At 34.9% G+C, this 20685-nt stretch overlaps 1 protein-coding gene across 11 annotated transcripts in view; it reads left to right on the top strand.

The window, feature by feature from the left end:
- Positions 1-20685, top strand: part of LOC115216522 (misshapen-like kinase 1) — an 835290-nt gene that overhangs the window by 290623 nt on the left and 523982 nt on the right. For 7 of the 11 annotated variants that reach the window (XM_036506597.1, XM_029785962.2, XM_029785961.2 and 4 more), the window contains one exon: positions 3896-3955. The exons of the other annotated variants lie outside the window; for them this stretch is intronic. In XM_036506597.1, the coding sequence (XP_036362490.1) occupies positions 3896-3955 (60 nt within the window). The remainder of the gene's footprint in view (positions 1-3895; positions 3956-20685) is intronic. 11 annotated transcript variants of the gene reach the window in all.

Genomic DNA, 20685 nt, shown 5'->3' with positions numbered 1-20685 from the left:
GCAGTATTCCACCTCAAGAGACAGCAATACTCTGAACACTATTTAGATATCAAAAAATTTTTGCTCTAAAAAACAAAAACAAAACAAAACAAAACAAAAAACAGCAGAAAAAGCAACTACGACAACTGAAAGGAGTTGCATCGTTTTGCTGACCTTTTCACTACTGCTCACTCTGTCTATCAGTGTTTATACAAATATTGTAAAATTACTTTCTAAACTGTAACCTTTGCTCTCTGCTTCTCCCTCCCACTCTCTCTCTCTCTCTCTCTATATATATATATATATATATACATAATATACATACATACATGCATGCATGTGTGTGTGGTTATGTATTAAATTTGTTAGATGTAGTGGTTTTAAATATTTTTAAAAGACCCCAGAGAGGAATTGTGTGGTAGAGGAACGGAGAGTGTAACCTAGCATTCGGTAACTGAATTTCAGATAAAATACTTTGAACTTTAAGATTTGAACTGCATTCCTCAGCAGTTCACTCTGTCTTAGCATTTACTATGCTATGTTTGTTGCTATTTCCTATCTACAAGTATGTGCTTGTATGTATTCGTGTGTGTGTGTGTGTGTGTGTGTTTGAATATTTCTGTTGCATTTCTTTTGCTGTGTTATTGAAGAAAAAGCCTACAAATGATTGGGCCTGCACCCACCCTGGTTTTGTATATTAAAAAGCCAAACAATCAAATTCAGTGTATAAACTGTATTCAGTCGGAGATAGAATCAATATAATAATAGACTGTAGGGTTAGCATTTGATGAGAATCTCTTTATAGCCGACAGTAAACGATGGAGAGAGAGAGAGAGAGAGAGAGAGAGAGTGGAAAGGGAGAGATCGCAAACAAAACAACCTTAAAGTAAATGAAAATAAGTGAAAAATAAATGTTGCTTGTTTTACACACACACACACACACACACACACACACACACACACACACACACAACACACACACTCTCTCTCTCTCTCTCTCTCTGCTCACTCATATTCATTCATACAGAAATAAAAGTCACAGGTAATGATGTGTTGACTTACTGCTTTATTATTTTAAATGTGAAGTTCAACTGAAAAGATGAGGAGAAACCTGTTATTTGTGGAAGCTGTAGTGGTTGTGAGCAGTCTGAAATTTAATGGGTGATAGCTTGATAATTCATATTTCTTCTTCAAGTTTGCCTACATATCTACATAACATAACCTATTTGCATGCAAACTGATGCAGCAAAAACGCCATACGCTTAAGAATATGGTGATACCATCATATTCACTGCATTGTAAATTATTGGAGTATTATTAAAGAACTGGTAAACTTAATTTATGTGTGTAGAATGGGTATGTATATTCTGTATCAGATTAAATGTATTGACTACCTTCTGTGAGTTACATGTATGAACATAAGTAATTGTTCTTTGTGTAGGTGTGATGTCTAAGAATGTTTAGAAGATAGGAAAGCATAACGTATGTTATAATGTTGTCCTGGTAAGATGAGCTCTGATGAGTTTGTCCCTCCCAGCTCTGGCCAGAAATGTGTGTGCTTGTGTGTATGTGTAGTCTGTGACCATGAATCTTAAATGATCGTAGGTAGTTTACAACGGAAGTGTTATAGGTATTATAAAGGGGGCTAATCTCCAAAAGATTCAGAAACACAGTGAGAATCTGGTTTGGCAAATTATGGTAGTAGGTCTCACAATCACCATCACCACTCTACTTGATTTCAATCAAAAGTGATTGGGACAAATAGGATCAACATTTGCATTTGTTGGAGCAATTACTATTTTTTTTGTTGTATCTTGGGACGGTCATTATGTCAATAATGAACACATGCCCTCATTCTATTTCACTTCTTTATTTTATAATTAGTCATTTCATTAACTTTTAAGCATTTAACTAATTGACATTGATTAAATGTTTGGTCAATCAATTGGCTCGGTTTGTGAAAGTCATTTCATTATCATTTGCAATCTCATCAATGACATGTTCTCTCTAATCTAGGTTTGTTTCAAGTCTGCCTAGACCAGTGGTTCTCAACCATTTTTTACCTCTAGGCCCCTTTGATTCCTATTTCACTCAGTTGAACCTCCCCATAGCTATTCTATGTTTCAAAAAATGTATTTTTATAATTAAATATTATTAGAAATTGTATTTAATAAGTGTTAAAATATTTTGTACATTGTAGAGATATAAACAATTTATTGCACATAAATTTTAATGTGGAACCCCAGAGGTCATATGGGACCCCAGTTGAAAACCACTAGTCTAGACAAATCTGAAACAGACCTGCTGATTGATCGATTGACTGAATGATTAATCAAACAGTCAATGAGTTAACTGGCTAAATGGTTAATTAATTGACTGATGATGATGATGACGATGATGACGCCGCTGCCGCCGCTGCCTCCTCCTCCTCCTCCTCCTCATTGATATGACTGTCCCAATCGATATAAATGTATCTGTCAAGACCTACCAAACACTGAGCAAATATAAAGATCTTGAAACAGAAATTAGCAAAATGTGGAACCTGAAGACTAAAACAATACCTGTTGTCATAGGGGCCCTGGGAATGATAGCAAAAGGAGCTGATTGCTACCTAGCCCAGATACCAGGAAACCCCAAAATGGCAGAAATTCAAAAGATAGTGCTCATGGAAACTGCTCATATCCTACGCAAAATACTTTCTATGTAATTTAAAGTTTTAAAACAAACATAATTTTCTTATGGTTTCTTAAACATTTACTAGTACAACACTAAGTACAAAACCAAATATATGGCACCCTAGGCATAACACGAACATGAACTTCCAACTTGTTGTCTCTTGAGGTCTCTGGGTGAGACTTGGAGCCAACTTGTACAAATGTAAAGCAAAAGTCAAACATAGAATAATGATAATAATAAGTGAAAATGTGTTTGATATTGGCATAATGGCCTTCACATGATACTACAAAATCTGTTTCCATGCAAAAGTTCACATCTAGAACCTTTCAAACAAAATTCAGAAAAATGCAGTTATTACGCTATGATCTCTCGAGCTTCTTTTCTCTTTTTGAGGTGGAGCAGCAACCATCTTCTGTGGTTGACATCATTGTCACAACATTCAATGACCTGCTCACCTCATTTATTGTTTAGTTGTAGAAATAATAGAGATAAGACTAAGGCAGCTGTTAAGCCTGGTTTGGCAGGTAAGTGTCATCACTTTCTTCATGCTTTTCACCTTTCTCTAATACCCTATTGAGAAGCATTAGTGATCTGACTTTCAATCTATTTTAAGCTAATCCTTTTTTTTTTTTTTTGTGAAAGATGTGAACTTAATGACAAGTTTACTCTTCCCTTAGAAAGAACTTGTAAAGCGGTGAGTATGAATACGGAATTGTTTCTTAAATAAGCAAGCTTGGAGCTCAAAATGTAATGGAAATGGATGATTGCTGGTGAAAATGTGAGAGAGGTTGGGGTTGGAATGTACTGACTACAAAAGTACACCAAAAGACAGTTGAGACAAAGTAAGTTCTTGCATGGAAAAATGGATGCTGCTGCTGATGATATATTTAAAATACATACACATAACTAAACCATAGTTCCCCTCGACTTTCTCATTAATAAAAGTTGGTTATTTACAGAGTGCACAAAATTAGTGAGGACACCCTACTTTCTCTTTAGTTTGTACTAAACTCTGTATTTTCAATTCTTTTAATTATTTGTTTATATTTATTTATTTATTTATTTTATTTTATTTTCAGTTTTAATTTACACCTTTTGATTTTCAGTTTTGATTTTGAAATTTAATTTTTCAGAATTTTCTCTGAGTTTTAATTTATTCTCCCACCCCCCTTGGTTTATTTTGCTTCAAGCAAGTCCCAGGAATACGATATGTTACATGTGCACATTTTATTATTTCCAGACCTCAAGCAGGTCCTAGTGATATGAGATCAACCGATTTCTCTGCCAACCATCCGAATCGGTAAGAGTCTTGTCGATTTGTGTCTTCCCAAACTTGCATACCTTCCTTTTTCAAACTTTAGGCTGCTGATCCTTCATACTATCCTGATTTGGGGATTTTCTGGTTCCTAAATATCATTCATAGCTAGCTGCTTATTTAACACAGTACTTGTTTTATCACCCACTGCTTCTCTCTTGTTTTTTTTCTTTTTCACCTCATAAAACTGAGATTTTCTTCTGTTCTGTCTGACCTTGGTAACCTCTGCTTCTACTACAACTGTTTATGTAATAAATAAATAAATAAATATATGACTGAATTAATGAATGAAATGAAGGAGGTAGATTTGTTCTACTTCTTCAAATCATAAACACTAATTGTTTTACTTTTAAATGTTTATAATTATAATGTTCGCATTCAAGAATTTAGTTTCTAAACAAAATTATTCTAAAGACACAAAGTTTATTTCTGCTTAGAGTAACAGTATAGTGGAGAATAGATTACAATAGAATTCTTACAACATTAGAATAATGTTTAGTTACTTCTGAATAGTTTTACAATTCTCTTTCTCTTAGTACAAGTGGCACTGCAAATTGTTCTTGAAACTAGATCTCAGCTATTGAGATTGTCTGGCTTTTAGCATGTAGAGAATATGCAATTTTAGTGAATATCAAAAGAATATTTTTCTGATATGATCCCCACTTCCCTTCCCTCTCTTCCTCCCCAAAATCAATTAATCTTTTGGAAAGTTCTTAATGACTCAAAACAACAAATATCTAAGACTACTTATTGTCATAACTCATTAAAATCTTTCCTAGAGCTCTCCTACATATAACAAAGAACAAACAGATATGGAGTCAATCATAAAATGTTGCTTTATCTGATGCTTCTCTCCCTCCCTACCCCCCCTCACACACACACACACACACACACACACACATACATGCATACACAAAATCTGATATACCTACTCCTTCCTTCCACATACAGCTAAATTTTATTTAAGTTGCATGAGTTTTGGGATGAAGTTTTCTCAGCACGCCACCATTCTGTGCTTCCAGACATTTTCCATCTTGAACTTTTAGTCTGTTGTATTAAACAAATTGCATTCTTTTTATCTTTCCCTGACCAATCTTCTCTTTCCCCAGGCAAAATGTTTCCTATCAATTTCTCTAAGAACAATCTATTTTCATTCTTCCAACACTTCAGTTTTCCGCATGTTTTATCTTTGCCATTGTCTTGAGAATTGCATTGGAATGTCAGCTTTGTATGACCAACCTGATGCCTGGGACATTTGTTAAGCTAATGCGAGTGTCGCTGTTACTGGGACCATTTTGTATGCACTAGCAGTGCGTTATTGCTACTACAGCAGCACTAAGACTGTCACTTAGCAGCTATATCTCTTTATAAGTAACATATGATTTTTTAATTCACGTCATTGTATGCTCTCTCTTTCTCTCTCTCTCTCTCTTTCTGATTGGCTCTTACTCTTAACTGGTGGTCATAAAATCCACATGAAAAAAAAAAGCAAAAAAAAAACAAACTAAAAACAAACAAAAATAAAACTATGTAATTCTATCCTGACAGTTTTCTTAACTTTACTACTACAAAAAGATGCCAGTGTCTGTAACATAGTATATGTCATGTTAGTTTCTTTTCTATTCGTTTCTTTCTCTTCCTTTTTCTATTTCTGTGCAAATCAATAGAAGAATGGCCAATGATTTATTGTGAATATAGCAATTTTTTTCAAATCAGATTTGCAGACACAATTGCATATCAAAGTTGCTTTGCAGCACATTTAAAAAAGAAAAAGAAAAAGACGACGTTACTAGCATTCTGTAGATGAGTAAGTCGAAGCGAGAGACCAAATTAACAATACTTTGTTTTATTGTACAGTAATAACTATCATTTATGTGCTTCATCTGAAAAATAATGGATGTTGAAACACAAGATGACTATTTAGCATATTTACAGATTCACAAATCTGAACTGATATAGTCATCATAAGCGTTAGCTTCTGCAGTTTGTCTTGGAAGAGGTTTGCTTACTAGATCTGTTTATTTTTGGTTAATTTATGACTTCATATGCAGGCTTCAGTTACCTCTCTGTGTGTATATTACCCAGTTGGGACACCATAATATATTACTCTCAATCAGAAATCTGCTGGCCTAAAGAGTTATTAAAAAAACATATAATTTCATACAGAAGCTGATTATCACTGCCAACTTTTATCGATCAAGTCCTTCCTCTTGTACATTAATTTCTAATAGTATTTCTGAAGATTAATCTTTTTTACAAGCAAGGATTAACTGATAAATTATGGACATATAATTGACTGGCAGAACTTGTTATTTGTTTTGATGCTAGGAGTTTAAAACTTACTTTACCAGCAAAATTGTTATGATTGCATCTTCCTACTGAATCTGACTCATAGGAATGAATTTAAGCTGAACCATTTTAGCGAAGAAGTCAAGCCATTAAAGTACAAGTGCTGTATGACAACAATACAACATGGTTTTGTCAGTGTTCTTTCACACACAACACTGTCCCCGCTGGTCGGGACACATCATACGCATGCCTCAAGTATGCCTTCTCCCGTCAACTCTTTCTTTAGAGAGTTGGCCTGGAGTACCAGACCACGTGGAGCCCCCGAATTTTGTTTACAAGACCACCTCAAGGCCACTTTCTTCTGCTGCTCCATTGATCCAAATATCTGGGAGACAGTCATCAAAGACTGCCCAAGGTGGCAGCATGGCAACGTCGAGGGAACAGACCTGATGGAAAAATAACAGTGTTAAGAGGCAGAGATCAAATGTTGAAGATGCAATGAGTGACTCATACTTCATCTCTCACCAACTATGCCCTGCAATAAATGTCCTCTCCTGGCTCTTGTATATCACCATTGGCTTGAACAGCCATCTCAGGCACTGGCATCCTTTATACACATCAAGATGAAGAGGCTCAATCACTGGCTACAGTCCTATTACTCAGATATGAGTTAATGCCACTGCTACAGATCTTCCTACTGAATCTGACTCACAGGAATCTAAGCCAAACCATTTTAGCAAAGTAGTGAAGCCATTAAAGTACAAGTACAGCAATACGGCACAGTTATTATGTCAGGGTTCTTTCTGGAAGACATGCCCTGGTGTTTGAGGCTTTCTCTATACAGAGAGCAGTTTTGGTGAATTAATGCTAAAAAATAAAAATCAGTTCATGATTGGGTGCATGTAAAAAGTTTAAAATAAGTTTAAATAACATTATTTACATTAGATGCATATTTGTCCTCATCTTGTCTGTTGTTAACACAATGTTTCGACTGATATACCCTCCAGCCTTCAGCAGGTGTCTTGGGGAAATTTCAAACCTGGGTTCTCATTCCTAAGGTATTTTTATGATGTTGTTATTATTATTATTATTATTATTATTATTATTATTAGGAATGAGAATCCAGGTTCAAATTCCCCCAGGACACCTGACGAAGGCTGGAGAGTACATCAGCCGAAACGTTTTAACAACAGATGAGGACAAATATCTGTCAAATGTAAATAATGTAAATACTGTACATAATTCATCATCTCTCAAATATAGAACTCTAAGTTTAAATAAGTTTAAATTCTCCTAATGCTAATGCTTTTGAGGTATGCAACATAAATAGTAAGATGTTAACATAATTATAAACATTTGAACAGTTTTAGGAATACTAACTGACTACTAAAGTTCCTTCCAAGCATTATCTTATTCTACTAATAAATTAAACTAGGGAGAGGTCTTATATGTAATTCTTATATGTACTGCTGCAAAAGTGTGCTGTAGTGCACATGAAAAGCTGGTAAATGTATTCATTTTTTCGTTTTCAGCCCATATGGGTCGCTGTTAACATGTGTGGTGTTGCTTTTGTTGTCTCTGATGGAGGAAATTTCTTGAAAGACAAATTTAAGATTTTTTTTCTTTTTTTTTTGTTTTGTTTTGTTTTGTTTTGTTGTTTTGTTTTAGGTATCATTTGCTCCCCACCTACAGATGTAGCCTACCTTGTGTGCCTTTATCTCTGCGTAATCTCAGGAAGTTCTGTACTTTCCATGTTGCAACTGCGAATCTGTAAGCTTGTAGGTGGACGATTGAGTTATTTAGTAATTCCTCCCCCTCTCTCTCCTAGCTGTGTGTGTGTGTGTGTGTGTGTGTGTGTGTGTGTGTGTGTGTGAGAGAGAGAGAGAGAGAGAGAGAAGATGATTTCTTTGATTTTAGTAGAGATAATTGCTTGCACTGTGACCTTCTTGTTAGCTAAGAGATAAATGGATGGAAATAATAGAAAATAAAATACAGATGGAGTAATATAAAAGGAAGCAAAACTGAAAAAGAAGATTGTTTTGGTGGAGGAAAAGCAATTGCAAGAAGCTTCTTATTTGTTAGAAATCGTATTGGTTAAGTAAAAACCTGTTTGATTCATTAGAAACTGAATAGATGTGTAGGAGGGTTGCAGGGTAAAGAGCTGATTGGCTTCGAATCAATGATCTATCTCCAGAAGTCATTCTTTTTCCCTCTGTCTTTGTGGTGGCGGAGAGAAATAGTGACAGTTTGCCAGTTAGCAAGACTATTTACCTCAAATAGCTTTGACAGTGCATCATTTGAATAAGCGGCTTAGGTTTACAATGTTGTTACTACACAGCTCTTGTATTTATCTTTTGTAGTTATTATTTTCTCAAAGATCTAGTGATGTGATGATAGTTCTGAGCTGATGGCTTCTTCACTTGATAAGCAAAGCTTGCCATTACTATAGAAAAGAATACATGGTTACAAGGAAGGCTCTAATAAGCTCAACATGTTACATGCACAACAGCGGGGATATTGTTGTTGTTGATGTTAGAGAAAAGGAATCAATACGTGTTCAACTTCAGAGGCTTCTCCTCTGTATGTATGTATGTGTGTATATGTGTGTGTGTGTTTGTTTGTGTGTGTGTGTGTGTATACACATCTTACATGCACCTGTGTATATGTTGACTCATTCCTCTTCACTGGTTTAATGTGCGTATCCATGTGCACCCGCACACACACACATATACACACACTGATCATTATTGTTTTTACATCTAACTTTTCCCCACACTGGCAGGGATTAAATAAGACTTGTTGAAGTAGTTTCCTACAGCTCGATACCTTTCCTGCTGCTAACCCTTACTTGTTTTCTACTAAGGTAGTCATCCCCCTCCTCCCCCCATTCTTCGGTTCTTTTCTGCAATGAACTGCACATTGACCAAACATGTTTTTATGGCAGGCGTAAGCACTGACCTCATTTAAATGAATGAAACTGTTTTGCACTTTACGAAACATAAACAATGTCAAGGTGCAGATGAGCATACACACACACACACACACACACACACACACTGGCTTCCTTAGAGTTCCTGTTTATCAATTTTACTCACAAGAAATTGACAGCCTGAGGGTATAGTAGAAGACTCTTGCCTATAGTGCCACAGAGCTAAAATGAACCTGAAACTGTGGCATTATACGATATATTTATATATTAGCCAAGGGCTATATGGACTGAAGGGCCAGTGATTCCATGATAATGTAATTATCAAATTGACTGAACTGAAAACATCAACTTAATAAATAAGTATACATACATACATACATACATACATACATACATACATGCACACACACTTAAATACATACATACACACACACACACACACAGCAAAAAAAATCTAACTTTCTAGAACTAATTTGAATAACTGTGCTGGTCACACAAGCAAAAAATTTGAAAATTTTTACTTCATAGATAAATAAGGTGGAGGAAAATGATACATAAACATGCTCATCTGTTAATACACATATTCCTACATAAGCACACGCAATTGCAATAATGCAGTCTTACATGTGTGTATGTTTATATGTGCACATGCACACTCACACACACACACAGAGAGGCATAGAATCACATGAGCTCAAATTCAAATACACACTCTTATACATATACTTACACTATTGTGCATGTGTGCTTTTATATATATATATATATATATATATATATATATATATATATACACATTTACACACATGCATGCACATAAATGCACACATGTGCATGTATCGGCTTGCTCATATAATCAGATATACACATTATTCTAAAGAGCTTACCAATTATCAAAAAAGTATTGTTAACCACGCCGTAGAATATTATATTATAATGGTACCCTACATAAAAGTAGATTCACAGAAAAAAAACACATGACATACTCTAAACAGAGCATTAGTGCAAACCTGCAGGAAAAAAAAAGAAAAAGAAAAGGGGTGGGGGTTTATACTGTGTAGTTTCCAATTAGTTTAAATATAAACACAGATATCTTCTGATATTTTTTCTGAATCTAATATACAAACAATGTCTCCTGAAATATAATAAGCCCCTTAAATTCTCCAACATCTAAAATACAATTGTTGAGACAATTTTGCATTTATTTTGTGTTTTTGTAAAGAAAAAGTTAACCTATACAAATACACGATTTGAGATTGGGTATATTCAGCACACTTACGAAAACTAAAGAACTGCAACCTCACTCTCTAAATATGTCTAGCATCTGAAAGACAGAGGTGTCTACAGCTACAAAATTACAATGGTCAGTCAGCTAAACAGTGACCCCAAATAGCAATGGTTTCAACTGTCTTCTATGTCCAAGCAGAAAAATATCATATACTAATATACAACTGAATTGATCCTAAGCAGATGTGGTACATTCTAAAGACTTTCGTTTTGCTGGTTGTATAATCTACATTTTGTTAAAATGATGACATGTCATATGAATGATATCCACTTAGACTTTTGAATATACCATATATACTCGTGAATGGGTCGCACCAATGGATTTGTGGTATTTACAGATAGGTCGCACTATAATCTGGGGGAGTTACAATAACCCCTTTATGATGTAAATATAACTAATATTTGCTATATATTATCAAATATTCACCTTTATTTCAAAACTTTGCTTACAAATATTAAAACATTTTTGTAGAAGTGACTTTATAATCAACTCAACTACTGATACACCACCATCTACTTCAGATCTCTGTGATGTTGAGTGGATGGGTCACACCCCCTGATTTTTATGGAAAGTTTTGGTAAAACATGTGCGACCTGTCTGGGAGCATATACAGTACCGCCCAAATCCTCTCACTTTAATTATTACCTAAGTACACACGTATTACAGACAATGGCTAATTTGCAGCACCATGCTTCATTTTATTATGTTGGTTCATATACAGTTTTTGCAAGCCGTCTTTGTCAAATTTCCAAACTTGATAGACATTGCCTGGGTGCATCAAGAACATATGCACACCTGTGCACCTCTCTATTTCACATTCACACAGGGGAAAATAATGAGACTTACAGAAAAAAAATATACACACCTGAACTATTTGCTATATAGGAAAAACAAACAAAAACATGTGCATTGAAACTCTTGTCATATAGATGATCACTGTTTGATTATACACACACAGGGAGATTCGCACAAGAGAATACACACCTGAACTTGAACATAAACGAGAAGATTAGTATAGAAGAATATACAAACTTAGGCTATATACAGATGTTTGATATTGATGCTGTTTTGTTTTCTATTTGCTTTTTCCATTTTTATTTATCCTTTTATTATTTTTCTTCAATAATTTTAGCTTTTATTTTTTTCAAGTATATATGTGCAAGTGTATATGCTTGGTATATACCTGCATGTTTTTGTGTGTGCATATCATCATCATCACCACCACCACCATCATCGTTTGACATCTGCTTTCCATGATGATGATGATATGCACTTAGGAAAAACATACAAGTGTATCTTAGCATTTATACACATGCACACATATACATACATGGACAGATATGTATATACATAAGTGTGCATAAATGCATATAAATGTATGCATACTTATGTATATACATATATATATATGCCTACATATGTATATCATATGTAGATGTGCATAACTACATATAGATGTGGCGTATACAGGTGATGTTCATCTACAATTAGCATTGATGTCAAAATAAGGAGACACATACACTTACACACCTGTGTGTGCATACATACATACTCATGCATGCACACACACACACACAATTTATCCTGAACAGCAAGAGGCCCTATGAAGTAGTTGTCTGTTCCATGGGTCTTTCTATGTAGACATGTATATCTACAGGTATATATATATATATATATATATATAATTGTTAAAGAGGACAACAAACATTAACACAAGACAAACATCTCAAGTCATATACGTTATTATTATTAGAAAAATTCTGGGATATCCCAGAAGCAGCTTAAAGCTTTGAATTTTCCCAATAATAATAACGTATATGGCTTGAGATGTTTGTCTTGCCTTAATGTTTATTGCCTTCTTTAACGACTATATATCTGCTATGTTGGAAATCTACAAAAGTTCCATAACTCCTGTCTCAGCTATTACCTTGGAGCCCTGGTAACCTGTTACCTAGTTGTTTAGATAACCTGTGAGCTAAATCCCCATATTTTATACACACACACACACACACACACACACATATATATATATATATATATATAATATATATATATATATATATATATATATTTATTTTATTTTATAGAAGGAGCTTCTACAGGACTAGTACTGTTCATCCTTTCGGGGTAGATAAATTAAGTACCAGTTACACACTGGGGTCGATGTAATTGACTTAATCCCTTTCATTCAAATGAAATCATCAGGAAGCTCCTGATGATTTCATTTGAATGAAACAGTACTAGTCCTGTAGAAGCTCCTTCTATAAAATAAAATAAATTAATTTACTCTGCTATGTATTGAGTACCTTATTTACTGTGGTTAACCCTGACTCAACCCGGGACCTACATATATATATATATGTGTGTGTGTGTGTATGATGGACTCTCCTGTCGAAGATGATGGATGAGCAATTCAGCTTTTGCTGAACGACCTGCACATCTGATTTGTTTATAATGATCAAATGTTCACACTGCACATTAGCTCGCTCTTTCCATCGAATCAACATTGTCTGAACGGGTGCAACGTGTGCCATGCGTTAGGTGTCTAAGTGATTACAGAGCAGTGTGAGATGAAGTGTTTTGCTCAAGAGCACAGTGCACCCCCTGGTCTAGGAATTGAAATCATGACCTAACAATCATGAGTGCACCACCCTGGTCATTAGCCCATGCACCCTCATATATATATATACACACACACACACACACATGCATGTATATATACATATTGTATATATATACATACAAACAGATATATACACACATGCCTATAAATATGTGTGTCTATAAATATATGCATGCATATATGTGTGTAATTATATATTTATAGTAATATTTGTTTATATATATGTATATTTAGTTGTGTGTGTGTGTGTGTGTGTGCATATATATATATATATATATTATATATATATATATATATATATGACTAGTATATATATATATAATATATATTACATACATATATACATATGTATGTAATGAAGTAGTAAAAGTGAGTCCATGTGTTGCAGAATATCTGCAGGATTTTAGTTTTGCATTCTCCTTTTTAAGACTTTAGCAAATTAATACATTAAAAATTGCCCCCCCCCCCCTCCAGCCGCTCCATCTACCTCCCCCTCCCCCCATTCTTTGCCTCTTATCTCTTTCCTGCGCATTTTTATAATGCTGTCTCTGCGACTGATAACATTTTGCAAATCCCTGTTTTCCTTAATGGCAAATCTTAAGCTACTGCTGGAAACATTGTTTGGGTATTAGTGTTCAATATTCAACAGATCTTGTAGTGTTGCTCTAACTTATTTAAATTTTTTTCTTCTTTTTAATGGGTGATATGGTTGTTGTTTTTGTATGCTTTTGTGTTTACATGCATAATAATGTACTGTGACAGTAAATCTGAAAGAAACGATGTTGACAATAACCATGAGGTCCAGAAGCGATGCTGATGAGCTGAACTGAAGAAATGCTTCTCAAGTTATGTTTGAAAACCTTACTTGTCATCTTTTTATATATTTTTTTTCTTTTATCATTTATTTAATCTCATGTTTATTTTAAATCTAAAAAAAAAGAAAAAAAAAAGAAAAAGAAAGACAATCTCTTTGTAGAAAATGATAAAATTTTCTGAATTTAATTAATGTCAATCAAACTAAAAAATAGCTTCATAACATTCATTGTGCGAATGTTATGATTAATTCTGCTAGTAGATGAAATACTAAAGTTTTGTTTTTATCCCCATCCCTCCACCCTCTGTTCCTCTACACTGCTGAACTATGCCACTCCCACCTCTCTTGTTCTCCCCACTCTGACAACTGTATCATGTTTACGACTCCACTTGTTTCTTATTTCTTTATTGCCCACAAGGGGCTAAACATAGAGTGGACAAACAAGGACAGACAAAGGGATTAAGTCAATTACATCGACCCCAGTGTGTAACTGGTACTTAATTTATCTACCCCGAAAGGATGAAAGGCAAAGTTGACCTCGGCAGAATTTGAACTCAGAATGTAAAGACAGACGAAATACTGCCAAGCATTTCGCCCGGTGTGCTAACATTTCTACCAGCTCGCTGCCTTGTTTCTACATTCTCTCTCTCTCTCTCTCTCTCTCTCTCTCTCTCTCTGCCTTAACTTGTGGCTCCTTGCTCATTCACTTTTAACCATACCCATTTTGGCAATCTGTCTCCCCATGCCTTCATTCTGTTTCCCAGACACTCTGGCAAACCAATTCTTCAACTCACCTAATGCTTTGTGGAGGGAGGGGGTGCAACCTAGACACCTCATCACCATTATCTATTTCTTGCAAGGCGGCATGCTGGGCGAAATGCTTAACAGTATTTCATCTGTCTTCACGTTCTGATTTCAAATTCCACCGAGGTCGATTTTACCTTTCATCCTTTTGGGGTTGATGAAATATGTACCAGTGATGCACTAGGGTCAATGTAATCGACTTAATTCCTTTGTCTGTCTTTGCTTGTTCCCTCTATGTTTTGCCCTCCTGTGGGCAATATAGAAACAATTATCTATTTCTTGCAGCTCCTGCCTTTCATTTTCTCTTTCCCCATTCCCCCAACTACATGTGAGTATCCATGCAGACCCTTTACAAGAACCTACATAGTTCAGTCCCCTCATCCCCTAGCATGAAGTCTGCCCACCTCCCTTGAGGGTTTGTACTTCTGCAAGCTGCATGGCAATCTCAATAGTGCAGGTGGCACAGAAAAAAGCACCCAGTACACACTCTGAAGTGGTTGTCACTAGGAAGGGAATACAGCTGTAGAGACCTTGCTAAAACAGAATGCAGTTCTTGGATACATTAGATCCTGTCAAATTGTCCAACCCATACCAGCATGGAACTCAAATGTCAAATGATGATGGGGATTAGGATTACACATGAATTTGATCCCAGTTTTAAAATTTAAGTTTTGTTTTTTAGTTGTTTTAAAGTGGTAAGGCCAAGCCCATAGCCTTTGGATGTGTTTTTCTGTAATTGAGAAACTGGAACAAGAAGGGAGTTTAAATTGCATTTTATTAATGGTTGTTAATTCTTGGTGAGACCCAATTACTTTTCAGGTGCAGGTATGGGTGTGTGGTTAAGAAGTTTGCTTTGCAACCGTGTGGTTTCAGGTTCAGTCCCAGTGCATGTCTCCCTGGGCAAATGTTTTTCTGCTATAGCTGCAGGCTGGCACCCCATCGTTTGTGTGTATGCATGTGTGTGTGTGTATGTGTGTGTGTATATATGTTTTTCATCCTCCGATCATTTGACAATCAGTTGTTAGTTTGTTTATGTCCCTCAGCAAAAGAGACCACCAATATATAACAATACAAGACTTTAAAAAAAGTAAGTGCATGAGTTCATGTGTTTGACTGAAACCCTCCAAAGTGATGCTCCAGCATGGCCACAGTCCAATGATTGAACCAATAGAAGATTCCAAGATTAATCCAAGTGAGAAAAGTTATGTTCAAAAGTGTTCCAACCATGACCTACTTGTCAAATTTTTTTAAATGGAACTGTGTATATTACGTTGCATTATCTAATGAGTTCTTTTTTTCGTTTTTTTTAAAGCAATACATTAGAATATTAGAGAGATTTGGCTGATGTTTCTGCAGATTGTTTAAGGGAAGCATAATGAATGTTAAATATACAGAGATCATAAGGGACAGGTTGGGTTGTATTTTTCCCATTTCCTAAAGTTGACAAAGGGCTTATAAATTTAAAGGGTTTCCCATGATTGGAGTTTTATGGCCAAAGGAATACACATTTATTTCATTGATTTAATCTCAAATGTGAGGATTTGTGTTGGATACTATAGCCTGCAAGGCCACTTACCAACATTCCTGTTTGATACTCGCACCATTGAGTAATTTTTCACTTTACCTGATCTGATATTGAGTAAGTTGTTGGGACAGAAGTTCTCTAATCTATTGTTGAAGACACTATAGGTTATTGATTTAAGTAGCTGCTGTCACAGCCTCACAACCACAATCATAACTTATTTGAATTGAGGCTGCATTAACCCTTTAACATTTATTCTACCTGTTTTGTGTTCAAACTAACCAGATCCAGCCCCTCATGCTTATTCTACAATGTCATTCTAAAAGTAAGCAATCACATCAAAATCTCAAAGCAACTACAGTCACAACTCATTTGTCATGTGACTGCATTAAGCCTTTAATATTTAAACCATCCATATTTAGCCTAAATATTCTACCTGTTTCGTGTTCAAACTAGCCAGATCCAGCCTCTCACACTTAGTCTACAATGTCATTCTAAAAATAAACAATCAAGCCATCTAATTCTTGAAGCTGGGAGATAATAGTATATGATTAATTCTTGAAGCTTGGAGATAATAATGCATAATTAATTCTTGAAGCTATGAGATAACACATGATTAATTCAAAACGATGTGAATAAATAAGCATAATATTTGACAGAGTAATCTGGATGCTAAAAGGTTATGGTAGGGGATAGTCTAGATCTTTGACTTGGCTTCAGCACATTAAACGACAGGATGACACAAGCTCGCAATTAACTTTTTGTAGACGTCTTCATGACTGTGACATTGCAAAACTCGACATGTTATGTAATTTTGAGTCTTAATAAAAAAAGACTGGGTTGGTTATGGAAACATGGAAATGTGTTGTCAGTAAGTAGTTCCAGTTGGCGGGCAGCCATCAATTTCTTGTTGTTTGACTCAACAATTGAACTTTCATCAAAATTACGAAGCAAATTAACCCTTTGGCCTTTAAATATATTTCACACAAGAGCCCAAAGTGATCATTAATTTAGCTATTGAAAAATATGTAAATTTTCTTCCTGAATACAGATCGATTTTGATTATGTAGTTTTTATTATTTTTGTATTGATTTTCCCCTCTCACTTTTTACATTTTTAATGATTTATAACCCAATTTCAGAGAGTGTGTGTGAGTATGACTGAGAGCGGGAGCGAAAGGCTCATACACACCCATGCACCTATAATTATAAATAATTATTTTCATGAATCAATAGCAATAACATTATTTAATGCTCATCTAATTTTAAGAAACAAACAAAACCTGCCCTTCTTTTAGCTGTATCCCTGCACCTATATCCATCCACCCCACTCACCCACCCACCTCAGTAAGCTTCATTTCTTTTATGTCAGCCTCTCCACCTCCTTCTCCACACTATATCTCTTCTTCAAGTCATGTGACATTATGTGAAAGCGGATTAACTATAAACTTCAAAGGATTTTATGGACAAAACGTTCAATAACACGATTTTCATTTTAGAAGCTGGTGAATGGAAAGGAAAGATAGAAGCTTTCAGTTAAATCTCTCTCTGTCAGAAGACTTATTGATGCTATGTGTGTATGGGTACAGATATGCACAGGTGTATACATACATGCACACACAAACGCATACATGCTCATCTCTTTATTTTAAGTACGTTAAGATATTCAATATGCTTCTAAATTTTGTTAATCTATTAGAGGAGTAAGGGATGCCAGCTAAATTTGGTAGCTGCTTGGAATTGTTATGACCTTTACTACCAAATGTGATTTCCATGGCTTTCATTCTATTGAGAATATAATATTTGTACAGATGTCATGACAAATGAGAATCTTGGGGAAAGTTGAAGGCTAAATTAATGATGACAAAGAGAGCAGTAGGTAGTTCCTGTTGAATCCCCATTGTGAGATATCATTATCAGTTTTTTTTTCTTCTTTTAAAGAGGTGAATAGACTTGTAGACTAATATTAATCAGTGGAAGAATTGTAAGCTAATTATAGATGTGTGATAGCCGGAAAGTCTTAGATGTCTAGTTTAAAGTTCAATGGTTCAAATCTACTTTAATGTATTAACTTGTAATCTTACAATAAAGTTCGTTGTTACTTGGTTAAGTAAACTGAAGCTGAAAATATATATTGTTCTTCTGTTGTGTGTAACATGTTTATTTAGTATTAGAGAACACATCCAGCTATCATATACATCTTCTTTAAAGTCACAAAGTTATATCTACATTTTCATTCAAACACAATAAAAAGTGAAGGTCTGTGCCCTTGTGGCTAGGGTGCTCCACTCGTGATTGCAAAATTACGGTTTCAATTCCAAGACTGGGTGGTTCTTGAGTAGAACATTTCGTTTCACATTGGTTCCAGTTCACTCAGCCATAAATTAATAATCCTGCAAAGGATGGCATCTTGTTCAGTAGGGAAATGTTGTGATCTCGATTCCTTATGTGCCATTGAAATTGGGTAACTGGCCCTAAATGTTCAGTGGTTGACGATTATAATAAAAAGGAAAATATATTGAAAAATTGACTGAAATTGCTTTCATTGAAAAAAGAAAAGTGGGGTTTGACTGATGGAAATCTTTAAGTTAGCCTGTTTTTTTTTTGTGGTGGTTTGGGGTGAAGGGCAAGGGTAGGGGTCATAGTGACTAGAATAAGGTATCTTTGATTTCAATGAACAAATATAAGACAGTATTTCATTAGGGATCAAGATGGCAGGCTGGCAGAATCATTAGCATGCCAGGCAAAATGCTTAGTGACATTTCATTTGCTTTTACACTCTGTCAAGGTTGTCTTTGCTTTCTATCCCTTTTGGGGTCGACAAAATAAGCACCAGAAGGGGTTAATGTAATCAGTTTATCCCCTTCCTCGAAATTGATAGCCTTGTGCCAAAATTTGAAGCCAGTATTTCAGTAGGGATCACAATTGTTTATAATACCTGGTTGTTAGATTTTAAAAATTTGTGGTGTGAATTGGTGGCTCATTGTTCAAAATATCCGCTTCTGTATCTCGTTACCTGACTATTCATACCTTTAACTAGTCTGTAAAGTGTCACTGCTATTTTACAACAAAGCAGTAAATATTAGGACAAATACCAATTAATAAAATGGATGCTTTCTAAGCTCAGCCTCATTCTCTCACATCAGCATTTCTCTTTGTCTATTTATATTTTTCTCACATGTAGAAAATAAAAGATGTAATTATTTACTGAAAGGATATAATAGTGTTATTAAACAAATCTATTCAATTGTACAGAAGCAGCTGTTCCAGACAAGAGCAGTTACAGTGTTTCTAGAACAAGTTTTATTGATGATACTGCAGAAACTCATAATGAATGTAATATTGCTGTAGGACGGTCTGTTTGATAATTTCTACTTCTCAGATAAGATGCATTTATCTTAATTTAGAAGTAATATTTTGTCTAAGTTATTTCTTTGCTCTTTGTAAACAATATTTTTTTAACTTCTTGAGTTTCCAAGAAGATAAGGTATTCAGGCATTTCTGTTGTTATTTATTATCACATTTATAGTTTTCTTTGAAATTGTGCATGAGAATGTCCTTTCGAGCTCATAAGAAGAGCCTTAATATTCGGTTAGCGTTCTTCATGTGACTGTTCTATATCGAGCTGGTTATTGTAGAAAGTAGTTGACCTGCAAGTCCAAACTGTTGAAGCAATCAATATAAGTTGATCTGTAAAGTGAGAAATGACAAATATCAATTTGTAAATATAAATAATGAGTAATTTATGAGCCATTGTGGTCTTTAAAATGCACATTTGTCATAAGCTCCTTCCTAATTTCTGTAGATTCTTCAGTTTAATCTCTTTAACTCTTTAGCATCCAGATTACTCTGTCACTTGCAATGCTTATTTATTCACATTACTTGGTATTAATCAAGCATTATGTCATAGCTTCAAGATTTTAATGATGTGGTTGTTTGCTCTTAGAGTGGCATTTTAGGGTAGGTGTGAGAGGCCAAATCTAGTCAGAATACAAAACAGAATATTTGGGCCCGATTTGGCTGGTTTAAATTCTAAAGGTTTTAAGGAAGACATCAGTCATAAGAATGAAACTGATACTTTTGCTGTGAAGTATGATGTTTTAAAAACAATGATTTTGTTCACTGGCTGTTTTAGACATTTCAATCTTTTTGCTGTAAAGTTGTAGAAATGCTTGGTGTCACTGATTATTCTATTGTGGCTCATCTCATCATTAACAACACTGTAGTCAATGACTCATGGATTATGTCACACAACTATCTTTACAACATGGTCTTATAGAGGCTGCTGTGAACTTTAGCTTACCACTAATTTGACTATTATTATTCTAAGTGTCAGCAGGTTTGTTAAGATGGAGCAAAGGATAAAGTTTAAAAGCTATCTGAAGCAGAACCTTGGTGGTTGGCTACATTTACATTTTGGTGAATACTAGTTCCACAAATAGCATAT

This window comes from Octopus sinensis, linkage group LG10 (genome assembly GCF_006345805.1).
Source record: "Octopus sinensis linkage group LG10, ASM634580v1, whole genome shotgun sequence".
Lineage (NCBI taxonomy): Eukaryota > Metazoa > Mollusca > Cephalopoda > Octopoda > Octopodidae > Octopus > Octopus sinensis.
The sequence above is the reverse complement of the archived record's forward strand: the minus strand, read 5'-3'. Positions and strand labels throughout refer to the sequence as shown.